The sequence below is a fragment of the Schistocerca gregaria genome, chromosome 8 (genome assembly GCF_023897955.1).
Source record: "Schistocerca gregaria isolate iqSchGreg1 chromosome 8, iqSchGreg1.2, whole genome shotgun sequence".
NCBI lineage: Eukaryota > Metazoa > Arthropoda > Insecta > Orthoptera > Acrididae > Schistocerca > Schistocerca gregaria.
The window spans coordinates 256646912-256670303 of NC_064927.1; the positions used below are offsets into that span (position 1 = coordinate 256646912).

Below are 23392 nucleotides of genomic sequence, written 5' to 3' on the forward strand. Positions count from 1 at the left end.
AAGACATGGCGTCATCACATCCTTTCTACGCTTCATGGATGGGGTCTTCGGGGCCCTCTGCCGATCTTTATCCGCAATTTTCTGTCGTATCGTACCTTCCGCGTGCACGTCGCGGCCTCATATAGTTCCTCCTAAGTCCAGGAGAACGGTGTGCCACAGGGTTCTGTTCTCAGTGTGTGTCTGTTTTAAATAGCTATTAACGGGCTCGCTGCGGCCGTGGGAAATACTGTCTCCGCTTCCCTGTATGCTGACGACTTCTGCCTTTACTACAGTTCTATTGTCATTGCAGCTGCTGAACGACAGCTACAGAGCGCAATCCGCAAGGCGCAGTCTTGGGCTGTGGCGCATGGTTTTCAGTTTTCGGCAGCCAAGACCTGCGTTATGCATTTCTGCCGGCGACGCACTGTTCACCCGGAGCCGCGGCTTTATCTTGACGGCGAGCTTCTTAAAGTGGTGGAGTCACATAGGTTTTTGGGGATGGTTTTTGATGCCCGGTTGACTTTGCTGCCTCATATTCGGCAGCTAAAACAGGCGTGTTGGCGGTATCCAAATGCTATGCGATGCCTGAGCCACACCAGGTGGGGCGCCGACCGATCTACTCTCATACGGCTTTACCAGGCGTTAATCCAGTCCCGTCTGGACTACAGGAGTCTGGCTTATGGCTCAGCATCCCCATCTGCGTTGCAGGTGCTGGACCCAATCCTCCACAGCGGGATACGCCTTGCCACTGGTGCCTTCCGAACCAGCCCTGTGGACAGCATACTTGTGGAGGCAGGTGTCCCTCCACTGCGGTTACGACGCCAACAATTACTGGCTGCTTATGCTGCCCATGTTTTTAGCTTGCCCGGGCATCCAAATTATCGTGTCCTCTTCCCGCAGTCAGTCGTTCATCTGCCAGAACGTCGGCCCCAGTCGGGTTGTCCGATCACCGTACGCGTCAAACAGCTTCTCTACGGGCTTGGGTGTTTTCCTGTACTACCTCCTTTCCGGGCCCCTCTGCGTACACCCCCGTGGTGTGTGCCTCGCCCTTGCCTTTGGCTCGACTTGGCACATGGCCTGAAGGACTCAGTCCCTCCGGAGGCCTTCCGATGTCGCTTTTATTCCATCCTGGCGCCGTATCAGGGCTCTGGCGTTGTCTACACCGACGGTTCGATGGTTGCTGGTCTAGTCGGTTATGCACTAACTTTAGGGGACCACTCTGAACAACGTTCATTGCCGGCTGGCTGCAGTGTTTACACTGCTGAGCTGGTCGCCATCTTTCGTGCCCTAGAGTATATCCGCTCCTGCTCAGGTGAGTCCTTCGTTATCTGTAGCGATTCCCTGAGCGGTTTACGAGCTCTCGACCAGTTTCCCTCGTTCTCGTCTGCTGATGGCTATCCAGGAGTCCCTGCATACTCCTGTCCGTAGCGGCAGGTCTGTGGTCTTTGTTTGGACCCCAGGCCATGTTGGTATACTCGACAATGAAACTGTTGACTGCCTGGCGAAAGAGGCCACCAGTGCGCCATCTCTGGAGATTGGCCTCCTGGCGGCTGATTTGCGGGCAGTCTTACGCCGCAAAGTTATCTCGTTTTGGGATGCTGAATGGCGCGGTCTTACCACCCCTAACAAACTCCGTGCCGTCAAGGACACGATGACTGTGTGGCGGTCATCCATGCGAGCCAACCGCAGGGACTCAGTCGTCCTTTGTCGGCTCCGCATTGGCCACACCGAACTCATGCACAGTTATTTACTGTGTCGTGACGATCCCCCTATTTGTCGTTGTGGGGCGTCCTTGATGGTGGTCCATATTTTGTCGGAGTGCGCCCTTTTAATCGTGCTCAGGCAGACTTTTGCATTGCCTGACACGCTGTCTGCTCTTTTATCAGATGACTCTGCCACTGTGGATTTGGTTTTGTTTTATTCGGGCAGGGGGTTTTTATCCTTTAATCTGAGTTTTTTAGTGTTGATTCTGGCTTTCAGCCTCTGATTTTAAACTGAGTTTTTAAAGTGTTCTTGGTGGTTGGCATTTCCTCTTTTTCTCTACGGTCGGCCAACTACCATCACACTGTGTGTTTTAATTTTTGTCTGGTCTCTGTCAGAGTATTTCATGTCCTGTTTCGTCTGCTGTCTTTCCTGTTGTTCGTTTTGTATTCTCTTCGGGTGGTTTTAGTTTTTATGGAATAAGGGACCGATGACCATAGTCTGGTCCCTTTAATCCCACAAACCAACCAACCAACCTGCCCCCAAGACTCTTGTCATACTCATCTGTTAGTCATACTGTTTGTCCACAACCAGAACTTTACTTTGACCACAGATTACTATATGCAGTGGGTACTTATCACTTTTTGGGACTTGTCTTTGATGCCTGAGTGATGTGGCTTTCCAATCTTCGCCAGCAAAGGAGCTGGCTAAAAGTTATTAAGCTTTGCTGCCTCAGTGACACCAGCTGGAGTGCAAATGTACTACCTTCCTGCAGCTCCACAAAGCCCCCGTCTCGATTATGGGAATCTGGCATATGGTTCAGCATTGCGGTCACCAGGCCTGAACACACCAGAGTGGGGTCTGACTTGCAACAAGAGCCTTTTGAACTGGCTCTGTGAACAGCCTACTTGCTGAGGCTAAGGTCCCTCCACCATGGATCTGTTGCAAACAATAAAACTACTCAGTTATGCTATACCTTTTTGCAGCTCCCCTAACCATCCAAACTGTCCTGTCCTTTTTCCTGCTAGGGATGTCCACCTCCCACAACAGAGGCTCAGAACTTGGTCACAATTGCAATTCAGTTGCATTATATCTCCTCTGAACTCCAACTTTCCCCACTGTTACCTCTTGTCAGGGAGCAATTGCATATGTCCCCATGGTATGTACCCATTTGGATCAATTAACCTTTTGACTGAAAGATTCAGTTGACCCAATGGTATTTTATGTCATCACTGGCTGTCCTCAGTGCATCTCCAGTTTTGAAAGTGGTATACACTGACAGCTCAACAGTTGATGTACAAACTGGTTTGCACACACATATACAAGTTGCAGTGACTCTATGCTCTTTGCTGTGTCGTCACTACTGAATTGGTGGCTACCAAATAGACCCTCAGTCAAGCTTGTTCTCCTTGAGCAGCCTTCGGACTATAGACCAGTGCTACTCTTGTCAGCTGCTTGTCATGTCTATCCAGGATCCTCTGACTTCAATCACATTTGATGGCCAGTCATCTTTGTTTCAGCCCCTGGAGATGTTGGGATCTAATGAGACAAATGTGCCAACCACTTGGTAACATTAACTACCAATATATCAATTTTGGGAATGGTGTCCCAGAACTGTACCTTTGGTTGACATTGTACCGTCAATTGCCGGATTTCTGGAACCTGGGATGGGTCACCTTGGACTCCCCAGTCAAACTGAGGGAAATAATAGACAAGTCTCCCGATTGCACTTGTTACAGGAAATTGAATGTTTTTCTTTTTGGCTACACATTGGCCACACTTGGCTGACCCACAGCCACACTCTCAGAAGTGACGACCCACCTTACTGCCAATGTTGTGCCTGCCCAACTGTGGTGCACATTCTACTAGACTGCCCAAATTTGGCTCCTTTGTGGCAATCTCTTAACCTTCCTCACACGCTACCTCTGGTGTTAGTGGATGATGCCAAAATGGCTGACCTGGTTTTATGTTTCATCCATAAAAGTGGTGTGAGGTGCTTTGTCTTCATTGACTCCCTGAGGGGCTGAATTGGCACCTCTCACTTGCTCTGGGCCAGGGGTCCTAAGGTGACCCTTGCTTGGTACCCCCTAAGAGTTCGGGGGTTAGAATAGGCCCGCAGTATTCCTGCCTGTCGTAAGAGGCAACTAAAAGGAGTCTCAAATCTTTCGGCCTATATGTGAAGGTACCCTCTCGGGTTTGACCTTCATATTTCCAAATTCTTCCGAAGTGCAAGCCAACTGGGGAAGGGCGCCTTGTATGGTGCATTGTGTCCACCGTGCATTGAGACATTTAGCCAGCTTCTCATCGTCGCATTGCTGTCCCGCTCGTTCTCCATCACTTGGGCGTTGGTACATTCCTGGGTGCAATTTCCACCAAGCACTGTGCAGTGTTGCGTTTTGCGGGGATGACGACCATGGACTTCCTTGCGCCTAATATCGAGCATGGTAGCCAGTCTGTTGTGGTGGGGCCACCATGTACCCTGTTGGTTGTAGCCCCATGAAAACATAGGGGTCGCTCTGCTGATACCTGCGCTATTAACTCTCCATGCATGCCAAGGAGTAGATGGGGCATCGGGAATCCTGGCAATGGCCATCCTGCTAGGTGGCCCTTGCTGGGGCTGCGTGACACCCTTGGGGGGGGGGGGGGGGCTTGGTAGGAGTAGGTGGCATAAGGGCAGATGACTCGCAATGAAGTGTGGTACATCATCTCTTGCCAGCAGTCTCTAAGTGTTCTCAGGCTCAATTTAAGCCTCAGAAATACGATCCCAAATCATTCCCCTTCCTGGCCACACCGTGGGAGGAACAAAAGGCTCAGAATGGCAGTTACACTTATTTGCCCTGGTTCCTAGTTTGCACGAGAGCTGATGGAGAGTCTTTCATGTCTGTTGACGAGCTGCACGCCATTTTAGAGCACCAAGGTGTTCATTTCGTCCAGTGTGTTCATCAGGGTCTGAAGGATAATCAGATTGCTACCGGTGCCTTCATCTTGGCCTTAGAGGGTGATACATTACCTGTGAAGCTCAAGGTGATGGTTTACTGCTGCAATGTGAAGCCCTCTATCCCTTCCCCCAATGCGGTGCTTTAAGTGCTGCAAGTTCAGCCATAGGTCTTCCCACTGTACTTCCAGCCTCACATGTTGAGATTGCGGACACCCATAACATCTCAATACTCCATGTGCCTCGCCTCCACCTGTATCAACTGTGGAGAGTATCATTCATCTTGCTCATCAGACTGCAGCATCTTACAGAAAGAGCGGAAAATCATGGAGTATAAGACCTTGGACTGACTGACCTATACTGAGGCCAAGAGGAAATATGAACGACTCCATCCTGTGTGAATGACTTCTTCATATGCCGCCGCTGCGACAACTGTGGCAGTCCCATCAATTCAGCAAATTACAGTTGGCTCACAGAGCTGTACACCCCCACATGCCGACATTTGCTGCTCGAAAATTATTCGCCAGTCGAAAGCCCACTGTGCCTCAGACAGGAAAATACAGCACTGTCCTTGCCTCTTCTCAGCCAACAAAGGAGGCGACCACACAGGCTTGTGATCTCACCTTTAGTGCCACAGTCGTCAGATCGGCCAGCGCAAAGATCGCCCGTTCAACCTTCACACTTTCGCCTGCTCACACTATGGCTCACCCTTCATCGGGTTCTGCTAAATCTCGAGCCCAAAAGTCAGACACCGAGACTTCTAAAAAAGAGCATACTCGTGAAAATTTATGTACCCCAACTTCACAACAATCGGTTCCTCCTCCATCTAACCATCATGTTTCCAAGAAGGCTAATAAGAAACCCAGTTCCTCTCCTTGTCCGCCAAGGCGTGTCTCATGTGCAGCACCAAATGGCGGTAACCGCCCTCGGCCCTCTTCTGTGTCGCCGAGGCGCACTGCTGGCGGCCGTTCAACCGGCTGATCGCTGGTGGCAGGAGCTGCTCCTGAACAACCTATGGACCAGGATCGTCTGCCTTTGGCTGAATGCCGTTCCACGCTGTCGGTTTCAAGCTCTGAGCAGTTGTTGAGTTGACAGCAACCTTGGTCACATTCCTCCATTTTCTGTTCACCCCATGTCCATTATCCACTGGAATATCCGCGGCATTCGAGCCAATCGGGATGAATTGTCGATCCTCTTATGATCCTAATCGTCTGTCATCTTCTGTCTTCAGGAAACAAAGCTGCGTCCCCACGACCGCTCTGTTCTCCCCCATTTTCAGTCCATCTGATTTGATCTCCCCTCTGTTGAAGGCACTCCAGCACATGGAGGACTTACGATTCTTCTCCATGATACTCTCCATTATCACCCAATCCCCTTAAACACTTCCTTCCAAGCTGTCGCTGTCCATCTTTCCCTTTCTGGATACATCTTCTCTCTTTGTACTGTATAGATTCTATCGTCCACACCAGTGGCATGAGCTGATCTCCTTCATCTTCTTGGTCAGCTCCCACCCCCTATTTGCTGGTTGGGGACTTCAATGCCCACCACCCGCTTTGGGGAGCTCCACATTCTTGTATGCGTGGCTCACTATTGATAGACGTCTTCCACCAAGCGGATCTTGTTTGCCTCAACACTGGGAACCCTACATTTTTTCTGCCTCCACGACAAATTTCTCTCATTTGGACCTTTCGGTCGGTATTGTTCCGCTAGCTCGGCGCTTCGAATGGTTCGCGCTTGAAGATACACACTCGAGTGACCACTTTCCATGTGTCATTAGACTGCAGCCTCAACTGCCATATATGCGCCCGCGACGCTGGAAGTTTGCCCAAGCCGACTGGACACTTTTTTCGTCTCTAGCGACATTCGATGACCGTCACCTTCTTAGCGTCGGCGATGAGGTCACACATATTACAGACGTTATTCTTACAGCTGCGGAACGTTCAATACCACGCACCTCCGAACTGCCCCAGTGCCCCCCAGCTCCTTGGTGGAACGAGGCATGCCGTGACTCCATACGTGAGCGGCGACGTGCTCTTCGCGTTTTTTCCGCCACCATCCTACTTTGGCCAACCGTATCCGCTATAAGCAGTCCAGTGCGCGATGCCGTCGTGTCATCCGCGATAGCAAGAAGGCAAGCTGGGACCCTTTACTAGCTCATTTAACACCTTCACTCCCTCCTCGGAAGTTCGGAGTCGGATTCGATGGTTATCTGGCACGCCTAGTTTCTCCCCGGTCTCTGGGCTCACTGTCACGCATGATAAGTTAGTGAACCCCGTCGCAATTTCTAACTCATTGGGTCAACACTTTGCTCAGATTTCGAGCTCTGCAAATTATCCACCAGCGTTTCTCCCGAAGAAACGTGCAGCCGAAGTGCAACCTCTTGCTTTCTCCTCTCAAAATCGCTAAAGCTATAATACTGTTTTCTCCATGTGGGAACTCCAACATTCACTGTCTTCTCGCTCCTCCGCCCCAGGACCGGATGGTATCCACATCCAAATGTTGCTGCATTTATCAACCCATAGTCTGCGTTACCTCCTTCGCCTTTATAATCGAATTTGGACCGACAGTACTTTTCCCAGGCGATGGCGGGAAGCTAGCGTCGTTCCTGTTCCGAAACCTAGAAAGGACAAACATCTTCCCTCTAGCTATCGCCCATTTCTCTCACAAGTAGTGTATGTAAGGTTTTGGAGCGTATGGTGAATAGTCGTTTAGCTTGGTGGCTGGAGTCCCACAGTCTAACACCTGCCCAATGCGGTTTCCGAAAGCATCGTTCTGCAGTTGACCAACTTGTTGCTCTCTCCACTTATATCATGAACAACTGTCTCCGGAAACGCCAAACAGTAGCAATATTTTTCGATCTGGAGAGAGCATACAATAACTGAAACTTCCTGGCAGAGCAGAGTGAAAATCTCGTTCTGGAAACATCCCCCAGGCTGTGGCTAAGCCGTGTCTCCGCAATATCCTTTCTTTCAGGAGTGCTAGTTCTGCATGGTTCGCAGGAGAGCTTCTGTAAAGTTTGGAAGGTAGGAGACGAGATACTGGCAAAGTAAAGCTGTGAGTACGAGGCGTGAGTCGTGTTTCGGTAGCTCAGATGGTAGAGCACTTGCCTGCGAAAGGCAAAGGTCCAGAGTTCTGCACCATTCTCGTTCCTTCTGCTTTCCTAAAACCTTCTTGACAACTTGGGGTACAGCACCGCCTTGGCTCCGTCCCTGGACCTGCCTGCTCCGTGACCTTTGTCAATTTCCCAAGGATGGTACACCTTCACTTGTTTATCATCGGGCATTTGCTGCTCTATGTGCACAAATGAAGGAAGCCACCTTTATCTACACTGATGGCTCGAAAACATCGTTAGGTGTAGGGAGTGCCTATATTGTTGGCGACACCCCAAATCGATTTCGGATTAATGATCAGTGTTCAGTTTATACTGCGGAGCTTTACGCTGTTCTCCAGGCTGTCCAATACATCCGTCGCCATCAGTGGATACAGTACGTTATCTGTTCAGATTCTCTCAGCTCTCTCCTCAGTCTCCAAGCTCTGTACCCTGTCCACCCTCTGGTCTACCGGATTCAGGACTGTCTCCACTTGCTCCACTTGGGGGCGTCTCTGTGGCGTTCCTCTGTATCCCAGGACACATTGGTATCTGTGGAAATGAGGCGGCCGATATAGTGGCCAAGGCGGCAGTCTGTCTTCTTCAATCTACGGAGTGTTTTATGTCGTCGTGTTACTCTTTTATGGCACGCACATTGGTCGACACTTCCCAATAATAGAGGGACGTGAAGCTCTTCCCTGTGCTTGGACCTCTTCTTCCCGAACGCGTCGTCTGGTGGAGGTAATTTTAACTAGACTCCGGATAGGTCACTGTCTTTTTAGCCATCGACATCTTTTAAGTGGTGATCCTCCCCCAATCTGTCCCCACTGCTCTCAGCTGTGGATGGTAAGACACCTTTTACTTGAGTGCCCCTATTTTACTCTGTTACGCGTCCATCTACAGCTGTCGCCTGATATATCTTCCATTTTAGCAGCTGACACGGGCTCAGCCGATCGCGTTCTCGAATTTATTAGTGTCAGTGAGATGACGTCAGTCATTTGAAGCTCTTTTTGGGGACAGCCAACCCCCTTCCATAGTGACTTTTTAAGCTTTCCTTCTATTTTTAGTTTCTCCAATTTTTTGAGTTTCTTTCCCATTTCTGCCATTTCCTAAGTCACAGACTGGGCGCTAAAGACCATAGCAGTTTTGCGCCGTAAAACCATAACAAAAAACCGCCACATGCCCCTTCCTCCACGGGGGCACTACCCAATCTGTTGCTCCTGCGCCACCTACCTCAGGAGCAACACCCCCACCCATCGGGGATGCCTGTCCCCGCTTCTAGGCTGGAGAAGTGTCCAACTGGTCATAGGACTTAATGATCCTCTTCCGTCCCAGAGACTGAATCGGTGAAGCCCTCCCAGCCAGTGAAACCCAAGGAGCAGCGAGAAAAGTCCAAGAAGACCTCTAAGACGAAGGAACTTGGGGTGGCACCCACCCCACTGCAACATGCAAGCTGTGTGTCTGAGCTACCTGAGGACCTAGATCTCGCTGACTCTGACACAATAGATGTCACTTACTCAGGTACTCAGTGGCAGCAGGTGACCCAGCGGCGTAATCTGCCTCCTCAGTCCTTTAATGCCTTTCTCTGCCATGGACAATGTCATCTTCCAGCAGTTTTTTCCACCATCCTGCTGAGCTCTGACAACTTCTCAGCCTTCATCCTTTGCATTACTGTTCAGGAAACGTGGTTTCCGGCGATGCGAACCCCCGACCTCTGTGGCTGTCGGTGTTATGGGAATTGGGCAGCTTATGGGAGGGTATCTGGTGGCGTCTGCATCTACGTTCTTCACTCCCTTTACAGAGTGTCTGTCCCTCTACAAACACCTCTAAAGGCTGTCGCTGTTTGGATGTGGGTGCCTCAGGCTGTTACTGTCTGCAGTCTCTATCTTCCGCCAGCTGGTGATGTCCCGCAGCATGTTCTGGCTGCCCTGATAGCCCAATTGCCGCTTCCTTTTCTGTTACTGGGCCCATAATCATCTGGGGTGGATCAGTGGCAACAGGCTGAGGCAGCATCGTTGAGCAAGTATTAGCACAGTTCGACCTTTTTCTTTTAAATAATGGTACCTTCACACATTTCAGTGTGGCACATGGCAGGTACTCAGCTCTCAACCTTTCAGTCTGAAGCCATGGCCTTCTACCATCTGTCCACTGGTGTGTGCATTATTACTTCTGCGGTAGTGACCACTTTCTGATCTTTCTCACTGCCACAGCGCCACTCTTCTGGGTGCCGCTGCAGGTGGGCTATGAATAAGGCTGACTGGGACTTGGTCACCTCCATTGCCATTACTGAGCCTGTTTCCAATGACGCCATTGATGTGGTGGTTCATTCATTCACCACTGGCATCGTTACTGCCACAGAATCTGCTATTCCCTGTTCTTCTGGGTTCCCTCGGTTTAGGACTGTGCCTTGGTGGTCGCCTGAGATTGGGCACTCCAGCGTCACAAGCAGCATCCCTCATTGGAACACCTCATCACCTTTAAATGGTTCCATGCGCAAGCCTGCCACCTCATTCGCCAATGCAAGCAGGAGTGCTGGGAAAGGTACGTCTCCACCATTGGCCTCCATACCTCTCCATCACAGGTTTGGGCCATGATTAGGCGACTCTATGGCTATCAGAACCCCATCAGTGTACCTGTGCTTTCACTGAATGGAGCAGTCTGTACTGACTCCAACACAATTGCAAACTGCTTAGCGGAGCATTTTGCTCAGAGTTTCACTTCTGTGAATTACCCACTGGCCTTCCACTCCCTGAAAGAGCAGTTGGAACATTTGAGCCTTTCATTTCAGACTTGGCATCCTGAATCGTACAATGCTCCATCCAGTGAGTGGGAATTACACAGTGCCCTAGCCTCTTGCCCTGATATGGCTCCCGGGCCAAATCACGTCCACTGTCAGATGCCCAAACACCTCTTGGTGGACTGCCAGCGGTGCTTACACTAACTTCTGCCTATACTATAGCTCCACTGGTTGCTGAATGGAAGCTGCATGTCGCTAACTGCAAGGCACAGTCTTGGGCTGTAGTGCATGGCTTCCAGTTTTCGGCTGCCAAGACCTGTGTTATGCATTTCTGCCAGCACTGCACTGTTCACCCCAAGCCACGGCTTTATCTAGACAGTGAATTTCTTGCGTTGGTGGAGATGCATTAGTTTTTGGGATGGGTTTACAATACCCAGTTGACTTGGATGCCTCATATTCAGCAACTTAAATGTTCTGGCAGCATCTTAACGCTCTTCATTGCTTGAGTCATACCAGCTGGGGTGCCAATCGGTCTACCCTTCTACAGCTGTACCAGGTGTTAATTCTGTCCCGTCTAGATTATGGGAGCCTGGCTTGTGATTTGGCATCCCTTCCACATTGCGGTTGCTGACTCCATCCTTCACTGTGGGATCCAACACAGTGGGCCCCTCTGCACATACCCTGTGGTGTGTGCCCCACCCGTGCCTTTGGCTTGATTTGCCACAGGGCCCGAAGGACTCAGTCCCTCCTGAGGCCCTCCGTCACTGCTTCCTTTCAATCCTTGTCATGTTTCAAGGCTCCAACATTGCATATACTGATGATTTAATGGTTTATGGTCGTGTCTGTTATGCTCCTACTCTAGGGGTTCATAATGAACAACGCTCATTGCCGGCTGGCTGCAGTGTTTTCACTGCTGAGCTGGTTGCCATTTCTCGTGCCCTAGAGTATATCCACTCCTGCTCAGGTGAGTCCTTCACAACCAGTGTTTCCCTCGGTCTCTTTTGGTGATGGCTATACAGGATTCCCTCCGTAGTCTTGGCTGTTGAGGCCGCTCTGTGGTTTTTGTGTGGACCCCGGGAAATGAACGTGTTGACATGCTGGCCAAACAGGCTGTCGGTGCACCAGCCTTACGGAGAGTGACCTCAGGTCAGTTTTGTGGCACAAGGTACTTTGCACCTGGGATGAAGAAAGGCGTGCCCTGCCTTCACCCAATAAACTTCGGGCCATCAAGGAGGCTACTGGGGTGTGGGTCTCTCGCAAGCACTCTGTTGTCCTCTGCCTGCTGCTCATTGGCCACACCTGGATAACACAGCTACTTATTGTGCAACGATGACCCACCTTTGTTGTTGCGGGGCAGCTTTGACTGTGGTCCGCATCTTGTTGGACTGCCCACTTTTAACTCCACTCGGGCAGATGTTTGCGCTGCCTGATACGCTTCCTGCACTTTTATCAGATGACGTTGCAATGGCAGATTTAGTTTTGGGTTTTAGTCATGCAGGGGATTTTATCGCTTAATCTGTTTGTCCTTTTTTGTGTTGACTATGGTCTTTGCCTACGATTTTAGACCAGAGTTTTTATTGAGTTTCTTGGTGGTGGGCTTTTCTTCTTTTTCTTTTCTTTCCCCTATGGTCGGGCAACCACTGTCACACTTGGTGAGATTTTAATTCCTTTTGTCTGATCTGTCTGCAAGAGATGATGCAGGACAAGAGACACAATCTCCATTGTTTGTTTTTATTCCTTATGGGGGTTTCAATTTCATGGAAAAATGGACCGATGGCCCTAGTAGTCTGATCCCTTCAGTCCTACAAACCAACCTTCGTATGGGGGACTGTTCCTACCCTTCCCAACTTTTTATCCTACTTGTTCTTTCATGTTTGACATTTTTAATTTTTATAACCCCCTCCCCATGAACCATGGACCTTGCCGTTGGTGGGGAGGCTTGCTTGCCTCAACACAGATAGCCACACCATAGGTGCAACCACAACGGAGGGATATCTGTTGAGAGGCCAGACAAATGTGTGGTTCCTGAAGAGGGGCAGCAGCCTTTTCAGTAGTTGCAGGGGCAACAGTCTGGATGATTGACTGATCTGGCCTTGCAACATTAACCAAAACGGCCTTGCTGTGCTGGTACTGCGAACGGCTGAAAGCAAGGGGAAACTGCGGCTGTAATTTTTCCCAAGGGCATGCAGCTTTACTGTATGATTAAATGATGGCGGCGTCTGCTTGGGTAAAATATTCCGGAGGTAAAATAGTCCCCCATTCGGATCTCTGGGCAGGGACTACTCAGGATGATGTCATTACCAGGAGAAAGGAAACTGGTGTTCTATGGATTGGAGCGTGGAATGTCAGATCGCTTAATCGAGCAGGTAGTTAGAAAATTCAAAAAGGGAAATGGATAGGTTAAAGTTATAGTGGGAATTAGTGAAGTTCGGTGGCAGGAGGAACAAGACTTTGTCAGGTGAATACAGGGTTATAAATACAAAAACAAATAGGGGAAATGCAGGAGTAGGTTTAATAATGAATAAAATAGTGAACTCATTATTGTGGCCAAGATAGACATGTAGCCCACGCCTAATACAGTAGTACAACTTTATATGCCAACTAGCTCTGCAGATGATGAAGAAATTGATGAAATGTATGATGAGATAAAAGAAATTATTCAGGTATTGAAGGAAGACAAACATTAGTCATGGGTGACTGGAATTACAGTAGGAAAAGGAAGAGAAGGAAATGTAGAAGTTGAATATGGATTGGGGCTTAGGAACGAAAGAGGAAGCCACCTGGTAGAATTCTGCACAGAGCATAACTTAATCATAGCTAACACTTGTTCAAGAATCATGAAAGAAGGTTGTATACATAAAAGAATCCTGGAGGTACTAAAAGGTTTCAGATAGATTATATGATGGCAAGACAGAGATTTAGGAACCAGGTTTTAATTTGTAAGACATTTCCAGGGGCAGATGTGGACTCTGACCAAAATCTATTGGATATGAACTGTAGATTAAAACTGAAGAAACTGCTAAAAGGGGAATTTAAGGAGATGGGACCTGGATAAACTGACTAAACCAGAGGTTGTACAGTGTTTCAGGGAGAGCATAAGGGAACAGTTGTCAGGAATGGGGGAAAGAAATACAGTAGAAGAAGAATGGGTAGCTTTGAGGAATGAAATAGTGAAGGCAGCAGAGGATCAAGTAGGTAAAAAGCCGTGGGCTAGTAGGAATCCTTGGGTAACAGAAGAGATCCTGAATTTAATTGATGAAAGGAGAAAATACAAAAATGCATCAAGTGACGCAGTCAAAAAGGAATACAAATGTCTCAAATGAGATAACAGGAAGTGCAAAATGGCAAAGCAGGGATGGCTAGAGGACAAATGTAAGGATGTGGAGGCTTATCTCACATGGGGTAAGATAGATACTGCCTACAGGAAAATTAAAGAGAGAATCACTTGTCTGAATATAAAGAGCTCAGATGGAAACCCAGGTCTAAGCAAAGAAGGGAAAGCAGAAAGATGGAAGGAGTATATAGAGGGTCTATGCAAGGGTGATGTACTTGAGGACAATATTACGGAAATAGAAGAGGATCTAGATGAAGATAAAATGTGAGATATGATACTGCGTGAAGAGTTTGACAGAGCACTAAAAGACCTGAGTCGAAACAAGGCCCCAGGAGTAGACAACATTCCATTATAACTACTGATGGCCTTGGGAGTGCCAGTCCTGACAAAACTCTACCATCTGGCGAGCAAGATGTATGAGACAGGCGAAATACCCTCAGACTTCAAGAAGAATGTAAAAATTCCAATCCCAAAGAAAGCAGGTGTTGACAGATGTGAAAATTACTGAACTATCAGTTTAATAAGCCACAGCTGTTAAATACTAACACACATTCTTTAGAAACGAATGGAAAAACTGGTAGAAGCCGACCTCGGGGAAGATCAGTTTGGATTCCATAGAAATGTTGGAACACGTGAGTCAATACTGACCCAATGACTTATCCTAGAAGAAAGATTAAGGAAAGGCAAACCTACGTTTCTAGCATTTGTGGACTTAGAGAAAGCTTTTGACAATGTTGACTGGAATACTCTCTTTCAAATTCTGAAGGTGACAGGGGTAAAATACAGGGAGTGAAAGGCTATTTATAATTTGTACAGAAAGCAGATGGCAGTTATAAGAGCCGAGGGGGCATGAAAGGGAAGCAGTGGTTGGGAAGGGAGTGAGACAGGGTTGTAGCCTCTCCCCGATGTTATTCAATCTGTATATTGAGCAAGCAGTAAAAGAAAGAAAAGAAAAATTTGGAGTAGGTATTAAAATCCAGCAAAAAGAAATAAAAACTTTGAGGTTCACTGATGACATTGTAATTCTGTCAGACAGCAAAGGACTTGGAAGAGCAGTTGAACGGAATGGACAGTGTCTTGATAGGAGGGTATAAGATGAACATCAACAAAAGCAAAATGAGGATAATAGAATGTAGTCAAATTAAGTCAGGTGATGCTGAGGGAATTAGATTAGGAAATGAGACACTTACAGTAAATGAGTATTGCTATTCGGTCAGCAGAATAACTGATGACGGTCGAAGTAGAGAGGATATAAAATGTAGACTGGCAATGACAAGGAAAGCGTTTCTGAATAAGAGAAATTTAACATCAAATATAGATTTAAGTGTCAGGAAGTCGTTTCTCAAACTATTCGTATGGAGTGTAGCCATGTATGGAACTGAAATGTGGATGATAAATAGTTTGGACAAGAAGAGAATAGAAGCTTTCGAAATTTGGTGCTACAGAAGAATGCTGAAGACTGAGTAGATCACATAACTAATGAGGAGTTATTGAATAGAATTGGGGAGAAGAGGAGCTTGTGGCACTACTTGGCTAGAAGGGATTGGTTGGTAGGACATGTTCTGAGTCAAGGGATCACCAATTTAGTACCAGAGGGCAGTGTGGAGGGTAAAAATCATAGAGAGAGACAAACAAAAAACAATTTTTATAATTTCTAAATTTTATCATAATGTTTGTGCTGCTCATTTTCTTGGGTAATGCATAGTGAAATGGTGCTTGTGGGTGCATACCATGCTCTGGGAACCTCCAACAGAATTGTGGGCAGAGTGGCTCACCCACCTTACTCCCCCTCACTACCTTCTGTCGTCCCCTTTATTTTTGTCTTTGTCTTACTGTATCATGCATACAGTCCGGCTACCCAGGATTTGCCTTTTGTAATCTTCTTCTGGACATTATTGCTGATTTGGTACATACAGGATGACAGGACCGATGAATTTATAGTTTGGTCCTTTTAACTTCAATAACCAATAAATCCCTGCTAATTTTCTATGCCTTTTATTTATTTTAGACCTGTTTTTTTACCTGCCCCACCACCCCCACATAAAATGCACTTAATTTTCCACTCTAATCAACATTTGCACAGTGCTTACAGTACTCTTGTTTATTACTCTTCCTTCCACCTTTAGGTTCTCAAGTGTCTTATTGTGCAGTCTCTTAAGAATCAGTCTCACTTCTAATCCTGCCGTATAAGTCTCGCATAAGCCATGGTTGTTAGTGACATTTTCAGACTCTCCCCATTTACTATACACAACCTATTGTCCACAGCTTTATAAACAGTGTTAAGAAGATGGCTGCAGAGTGGTTTGGCAATCGTTGTCATTGGAAAGCTGGATAGGAGCAGAAATGATCAGCAAACAAGTAACATAGTAAACAGAGGATTTACTTTCCTTGTCTTTCTCCAAGTGAATGAGGACATTACCTCTGTTGCAGCAAGGAAGTCTAGCTCATGCAATAGCAACAACTAAGATGTTGCTGTGACTGGGTGGCACCTGCTTGGCACCCCATTGTGGCTCTAATCACAAGTGGGGCCATGTCACTGCCACTGATAGTCCAATATTGTGGCAGCAGTGGGTGACTGAGGTACTGAAATGCTGGAGGCTTGGCATAGTGCGTGCACAGAGTTGCGTCCACCAGATCCCATATCAGAAAGAAACTTGCTTCATTGTTATGTCTGTAGAGTGGTACTGATATGTGATACCACTTAAGTCCTTTTCATTCACCCTCTTCCTTCCCCTTTAACTTTACTGTCATAAGAAGGAACCAATGGCTCTGAGAGTTTGCTAATTTCAGTATCTTTATATGTGTATGCTACTGCCACCATTTGGTCAGATTATTTTTATCTATGCAGTTGGTCAGCACTCAGTACTACCAAGTATAAGTGATATAATGTTGAGTAATTCCACTATGTAGATCAATGAACAGGCTGAGATGATTTACTCATATTTTCAAGTACAGTTGGCTGTATTACGTATGAAAACTGAAAAATACCACTTGTTTAAGAACTTGATGCAAAGGTAAAGGAATTGACACAGAACTATTCATGGAAGTAATTCTTACTTTGTGAACACTTCATTACAAAATCCATTTCATTTAGTAATTAAGCAAGATATATAGTCAATGAAATTGTCTTCCCAGCACTTCTGGAGTCAATAAATGTCTTGGCACAATAAGAAGGCGCTACAGGTGCCAGTCTTCTATACACTCATATTTGTTACAAGTAGTTGTAAAAAATAATTTAGATATAGTACTCAGCAAAATCATGTAAATATTAGTCTTAAGCAAACAAGTTTTGTAGGAGTACAAATTCCTAGCTTCTTGCAGTTTTGAACATTGTTCAGTTTGAGCCTTTATTTTCCTTCATATCTAGTTTCGCTGTTGATACACCACAAATTGATTTGACATAACAGTCTGTGTCAGTCTTGTTCTCTACGAATAGAAAATGTCAGCTCAATCTGTCTAAGGGGTCCTAATGTAAAGTAAGGATACATGCTGGTCAGGTCTGATTGAAACTGACATGGGAAAATTGTTGTAAATGTGCTATATTGTAATATATGGCAATAATCTTCATGCCACAAACTGGGCTTACTTTTTTGTAAGTACATGTTGGTTAGAAAAACAAGCAAAAGGCACTTCTATTCTGTGGGGAAAAAATATAGACTGAAATGTTGAACTATTGGATTATGATGATGAGAGCTCAGTTTCTAGGAAACAGGACTCTTAAGAATACGTGACGTGATATAAACAGTGATAAACATTTCAAAGATAATAGTGGCATGGTCTGAGCTACCATGGTGGTGAGGGTGTTACGAACTGCAACATGAACTAAAATTCTGCCAGTGCATACCTGCAATGAAATATGGCACTCACCAGTGATGATTTACTCAGCAATGACTCACCTGCCACTTTAGTGGTACAAGCTTTCTGAGAGTGTGATCTGGTGTGAAGTAAAACATCTGCTCGCTCAGTGCATAGATACTCACACTGGTCAATGCACAGTTATGAAATGTTGGAACTGGCAACCACATTAATGTGCTTAGCAGGTTTCCAGTTTGTTGCTATGAATACTCGGTGGGCCAGGATGTCAAGTTGGAATGTCTCTCCTGAAAATTAAAAGGATTTTCTAACAGAGACACTAAAGATGTGCATGATGATACAGGCATTATGTAAAGTAATGACTTTGAGGACTAGTTCATGATGAACTTCAGTAACTGTATGCTATGTAAAGAAAACTGACATTTTAGAAAATGTGAAGTATAAAAGAATCTTCTTCTGTGTGACATATAAAGAAAATTCTGTTACAGTGTAATGAAACTCTCTTAATATAGGTTGAATAATCTTTCCTCTACATAGTAGTAATTGAATCATACAATTATTTACATGATCCAATGATATGATGGTGTATGTGGCAAAATGAGACTAGAAACTCTGGGCAAATTATCGTGCCAACTGTTAATGAAATCTCTTGCCCAAAATATGATCATGCACCTGGGACTGATCTCATCTGGCAGCATAGCTTCAACCAAATTCTTGACCTGTTGCATCTGATCATCCTGCTATAATCTTCAACCTACAATCATAGTACAACCAACATGAACTGTTACCACAATTTTGTAAAGCAAGAATAAAATTCATACTATGCAAGCTCTGTGATCACCAGCATTACAGCATTTACAAGACTGTTAAAATCAATGAACTTATCTTAAATTAAAACTTGGTTCAAGAACTAGAATTCTCTAATCATTGCTTGTTTAAACTATCTAAAATACTGTATTCTAGTCATTAAAGCAGGTTCTGATGTGTTACTGATTGGAAAAAAAAACTGTACATAGTAACGACTGATTTGAAAGAAGTTATTAAAGAAAAGACCTATTGTATTATGTCTTGGATTTACCATATTAATGCAAGAAACATAATGTAGTGTAACTTCACACTGATTGAAATGTTACAATGTATCAACTATTGCAATTCATGCGTACCATGTTATGCAAAATTTACCCCTTCCCCTGATACTGCTGATGAATGGCTGTTTCTACACTGATGCCAAATGTCACTAATACTCAAGGAGGCAGTGTAAGTAAATATTTCGATGTCTTGCACATTGCCACTCCATTCCTAGGTTGACAGATAGGGCTTGCATGTACCACCTGACAAAGGCCAGGCCAGGCCAGGCCAGGCCAGGCAAGGGAAGGGGTGACTGAGCTATTACCTTCTCAACTGCCAATTGAGCCCTCTATCTGGACTTTGGGATGTGTGACCTGAGCTATTATCTTCCCAACTGATCCCATTGTCTGGAGTTTGGGACATCTGATACAAGGTATAAAAAATCACATAAGGTGGGTATACTCCTCTGTGGGGCCCCCAGCAGGAAGAAGCATGCTGTTGGAGATACTGGCAATCTTCGGGATTAACTTAAGATGAGTACATAAACTCCATCAGTACAACCTCTGTCTAATAAACATAAATGAAATGTGATGCAATGAATCTTCCAGTTGCACCCTGCTACCTTGTGGTATTGTGGACAGGAGGTTGTCAGAACTTTTCTGCAGTGAACCTGTTCATCATTCAGAAAGGTGTGGATACAGCAGCAGGCATCCTAAAGCCCTGCAATCACTTATGTAACTTGTCTTCTAGAGACAGTGACTTCAAAGCCCAATAACTACTCAGTTATGCTCATCAACAGATACCCTGTTCATGTACAGACTCATCGAACACTGAATTCCTCACATGGTGTCTTATATACTCGGCTGATTGATGGTATGATTGAGGGAGGTATACAACAGTCTCTCTCTGATCAGGGTGTGATCAAAAACAATCAAGTTAGAAGAGGGTAGATGTAGAATTGGTGTCTACCTCCACCCTTTTCTTAATGGTTGAGTGGAACTCCTGTCAAAGGTCAAGCTGGGCTATGAAGTCAACCTGCGGATGCCCTGTGTACCTCAAAGAGCAAGTCATTCAAGAGATCTGTGTGAAGGAAAACATACACCTGAATGTTGCTCACGAAATGTTACTTAGCCAAGCACTTTGTATACCACTATCTGGCAGTTACAGTACTATTGTTGCTGTGTCACAACCCATGAAAGATATAGCTGCATAGCCCTGCAAGCTCCAGGTCAGTGATACAGGAGTGAAATTAGTGCTGAGGTGATGTCCTCACCTCTGCCCACTACAGTATCTAAACACACACAAAATCCTTTGCCCACACTGGTGAAGTCACTTGTGATGCAACCACAAGAACTGAAATTTCACAAGGAATACTCCTGAGATAATTTTGTGCACACCTCAAGTCAGCATATGTCAATGTCTGACAAATGCAAAGGTACCAATAAATTAAACAAAGAGCAATGTTCTTCCCTTTCTCCAACACAGAGATCCTCTACAACAGTGACAAAATGCAACACCTCTGTTGCCTGGCCAACTTCCATTTGACCAATGGGAGTTGTCAACTGATTCTCCACCCAGGGAGAATACTAATACCTCTTAAGAAATGATGGGACAGTGTTCTCCAGCCTCAGAACCATGTAGTAGTATGCAGCCAAAATCTGGCACTCAGTAATCACCTAAGTAATTTTCCCATACAATGGAAATATCTCCAATAATCTAATATGGCTGTTCTCCAATAGAACATTTGTAGCATAGATCACACAGGGCAGACTTACAGCTGCTATTGCAATCACAATGCCCAGTTTTATGCTTCCAAGGAACGAAACTATGTTCTAAAGACTGCTTTGAATTATTTGTTATACTTCACTCCAGTATGTTTCAACCTTCTTTCCAAGGGACTAACTCCAGTTCGTGATGGGAAATCATGCTCATTTGGGATGACATCGATAGCCACACCATTTAGTTGAACACCCAGCTAAAAGCTGTTGCTATCTTTTTCATGGCAGTGAGCCATTGCCTGGTGGCAACACTTAAGGGTTATTACAACCCCCAAATACAGATACTAATACCATTGTAATGCCTCAGTTCTGGGAGACAATACAATTTAGGTACTTCAGCATTACCAACTATATAGACGATACGTGCATGCAGAGTGGAATTGAATATGAAGCAACCAAGCACCTGAAACATCACATGTTTGATTAGGCCTCCTTCAAGGTTGGTCACCTTTTATGAGTTGATAAGCTAGAAGACAAAATACTGGGAGATAGTACAGAGAAATGTAACAATTTCCATTAACATCCATTGTTGAGGTGTATCACTACACACTGTTCAAGGCAGTATAGATTACAAAACACATGTACTGACATGTCCTACAAAGAGCATAGGCAGCAGATATACCACCGGCAAAAACTGGGTGGGACAGAACTGGCAAGATTAAGGAAGGAGTCACTGGACAAAAGAGAGCACTACCAACAAGCAAAGACAACCCCCTGAAAGAAAGATAAGACTTAACCTGTATCATGACACTAAACAGAAATACCAGAAGACACCAACAGTTCTGTCGACACCAACAGTTCTGTCGACACCAACAGTTCTGTCGACACCAACAGTTCTGTCGACACCAACAGTTCTGTCGACACCAACAGTTCTGTCGACACCAACAGTTCTGTCGACACCAACAGTTCTGTCGACACCAACAGTTCTGTCGACACCAACAGTTCTGTCGACACCAACAGTTCTGTCGACACCAACAGTTCTGTCGACACCAACAGTTCTGTCGACACCAACAGTTCTGTCGACACCAACAGTTCTGTCGACACCAACAGTTCTGTCGACACCAACAGTTCTGTCGACACCAACAGTTCTGTCGACACCAACAGTTCTGTCGACACCAACAGTTCTGTCGACACCAACAGTTCTGTCGACACCAACAGTTCTGTCGACACCAACAGTTCTGTCGACACCAACAGTTCTGTCGACACCAACAGTTCTGTCGACACCAACAGTTCTGTCGACACCAACAGTTCTGTCGACACCAACAGTTCTGTCGACACCAACAGTTCTGTCGACACCAACAGTTCTGTCGACACCAACAGTTCTGTCGACACCAACAGTTCTGTCGACACCAACAGTTCTGTCGACACCAACAGTTCTGTCGACACCAACAGTTCTGTCGACACCAACAGTTCTGTCGACACCAACAGTTCTGTCGACACCAACAGTTCTGTCGACACCAACAGTTCTGTCGACACCAACAGTTCTGTCGACACCAACAGTTCTGTCGACACCAACAGTTCTGTCGACACCAACAGTTCTGTCGACACCAACAGTTCTGTCGACACCAACAGTTCTGTCGACACCAACAGTTCTGTCGACACCAACAGTTCTGTCGACACCAACAGTTCTGTCGACACCAACAGTTCTGTCGACACCAACAGTTCTGTCGACACCAACAGTTCTGTCGACACCAACAGTTCTGTCGACACCAACAGTTCTGTCGACACCAACAGTTCTGTCGACACCAACAGTTCTGTCGACACCAACAGTTCTGTCGACACCAACAGTTCTGTCGACACCAACAGTTCTGTCGACACCAACAGTTCTGTCGACACCAACAGTTCTGTCGACACCAACAGTTCTGTCGACACCAACAGTTCTGTCGACACCAACAGTTCTGTCGACACCAACAGTTCTGTCGACACCAACAGTTCTGTCGACACCAACAGTTCTGTCGACACCAACAGTTCTGTCGACACCAACAGTTCTGTCGACACCAACAGTTCTGTCGACACCAACAGTTCTGTCGACACCAACAGTTCTGTCGACACCAACAGTTCTGTCGACACCAACAGTTCTGTCGACACCAACAGTTCTGTCGACACCAACAGTTCTGTCGACACCAACAGTTCTGTCGACACCAACAGTTCTGTCGACACCAACAGTTCTGTCGACACCAACAGTTCTGTCGACACCAACAGTTCTGTCGACACCAACAGTTCTGTCGACACCAACAGTTCTGTCGACACCAACAGTTCTGTCGACACCAACAGTTCTGTCGACACCAACAGTTCTGTCGACACCAACAGTTCTGTCGACACCAACAGTTCTGTCGACACCAACAGTTCTGTCGACACCAACAGTTCTGTCGACACCAACAGTTCTGTCGACACCAACAGTTCTGTCGACACCAACAGTTCTGTCGACACCAACAGTTCTGTCGACACCAACAGTTCTGTCGACACCAACAGTTCTGTCGACACCAACAGTTCTGTCGACACCAACAGTTCTGTCGACACCAACAGTTCTGTCGACACCAACAGTTCTGTCGACACCAACAGTTCTGTCGACACCAACAGTTCTGTCGACACCAACAGTTCTGTCGACACCAACAGTTCTGTCGACACCAACAGTTCTGTCGACACCAACAGTTCTGTCGACACCAACAGTTCTGTCGACACCAAAATAAGCTGACAGTAAAAGTACCAGAGGAGGAGCAGCAGCACAGTAAAATCTCTCCTGAACAGACTTCTCTCAGATGATGACCCCCACAGTAGACAAGTGACACCATGTTGACCTAAGACAACCATACATCAGTGACAGTGTAACCATACCGTTCTCACAAGAAGTCAAAACAGCACACAGCAAACAGCAATCAGCAATCAGCAATCATCAGGCTTAAAAAAACTGAAAAGCACCCAGACCAGACAAAATACGTTCAGAAACATTAAAACAAAC

General features: G+C 46.2%; 1 protein-coding gene across 1 annotated transcript in view; it reads left to right on the forward strand.

The window, feature by feature from the left end:
- The window catches only part of LOC126285140 (mucin-3B-like), a 45149-nt gene extending 22026 nt beyond the window's left edge, over window positions 1-23123 (forward strand). Inside the window, exon 2 of the mRNA XM_049984458.1 lies at window positions 21192-23123. Coding sequence (XP_049840415.1) covers window positions 21192-23123 — 1932 coding nt within the window. The remainder of the gene's footprint in view (window positions 1-21191) is intronic.
- The last annotated feature ends 269 nt before the right edge of the window (window positions 23124-23392 follow it).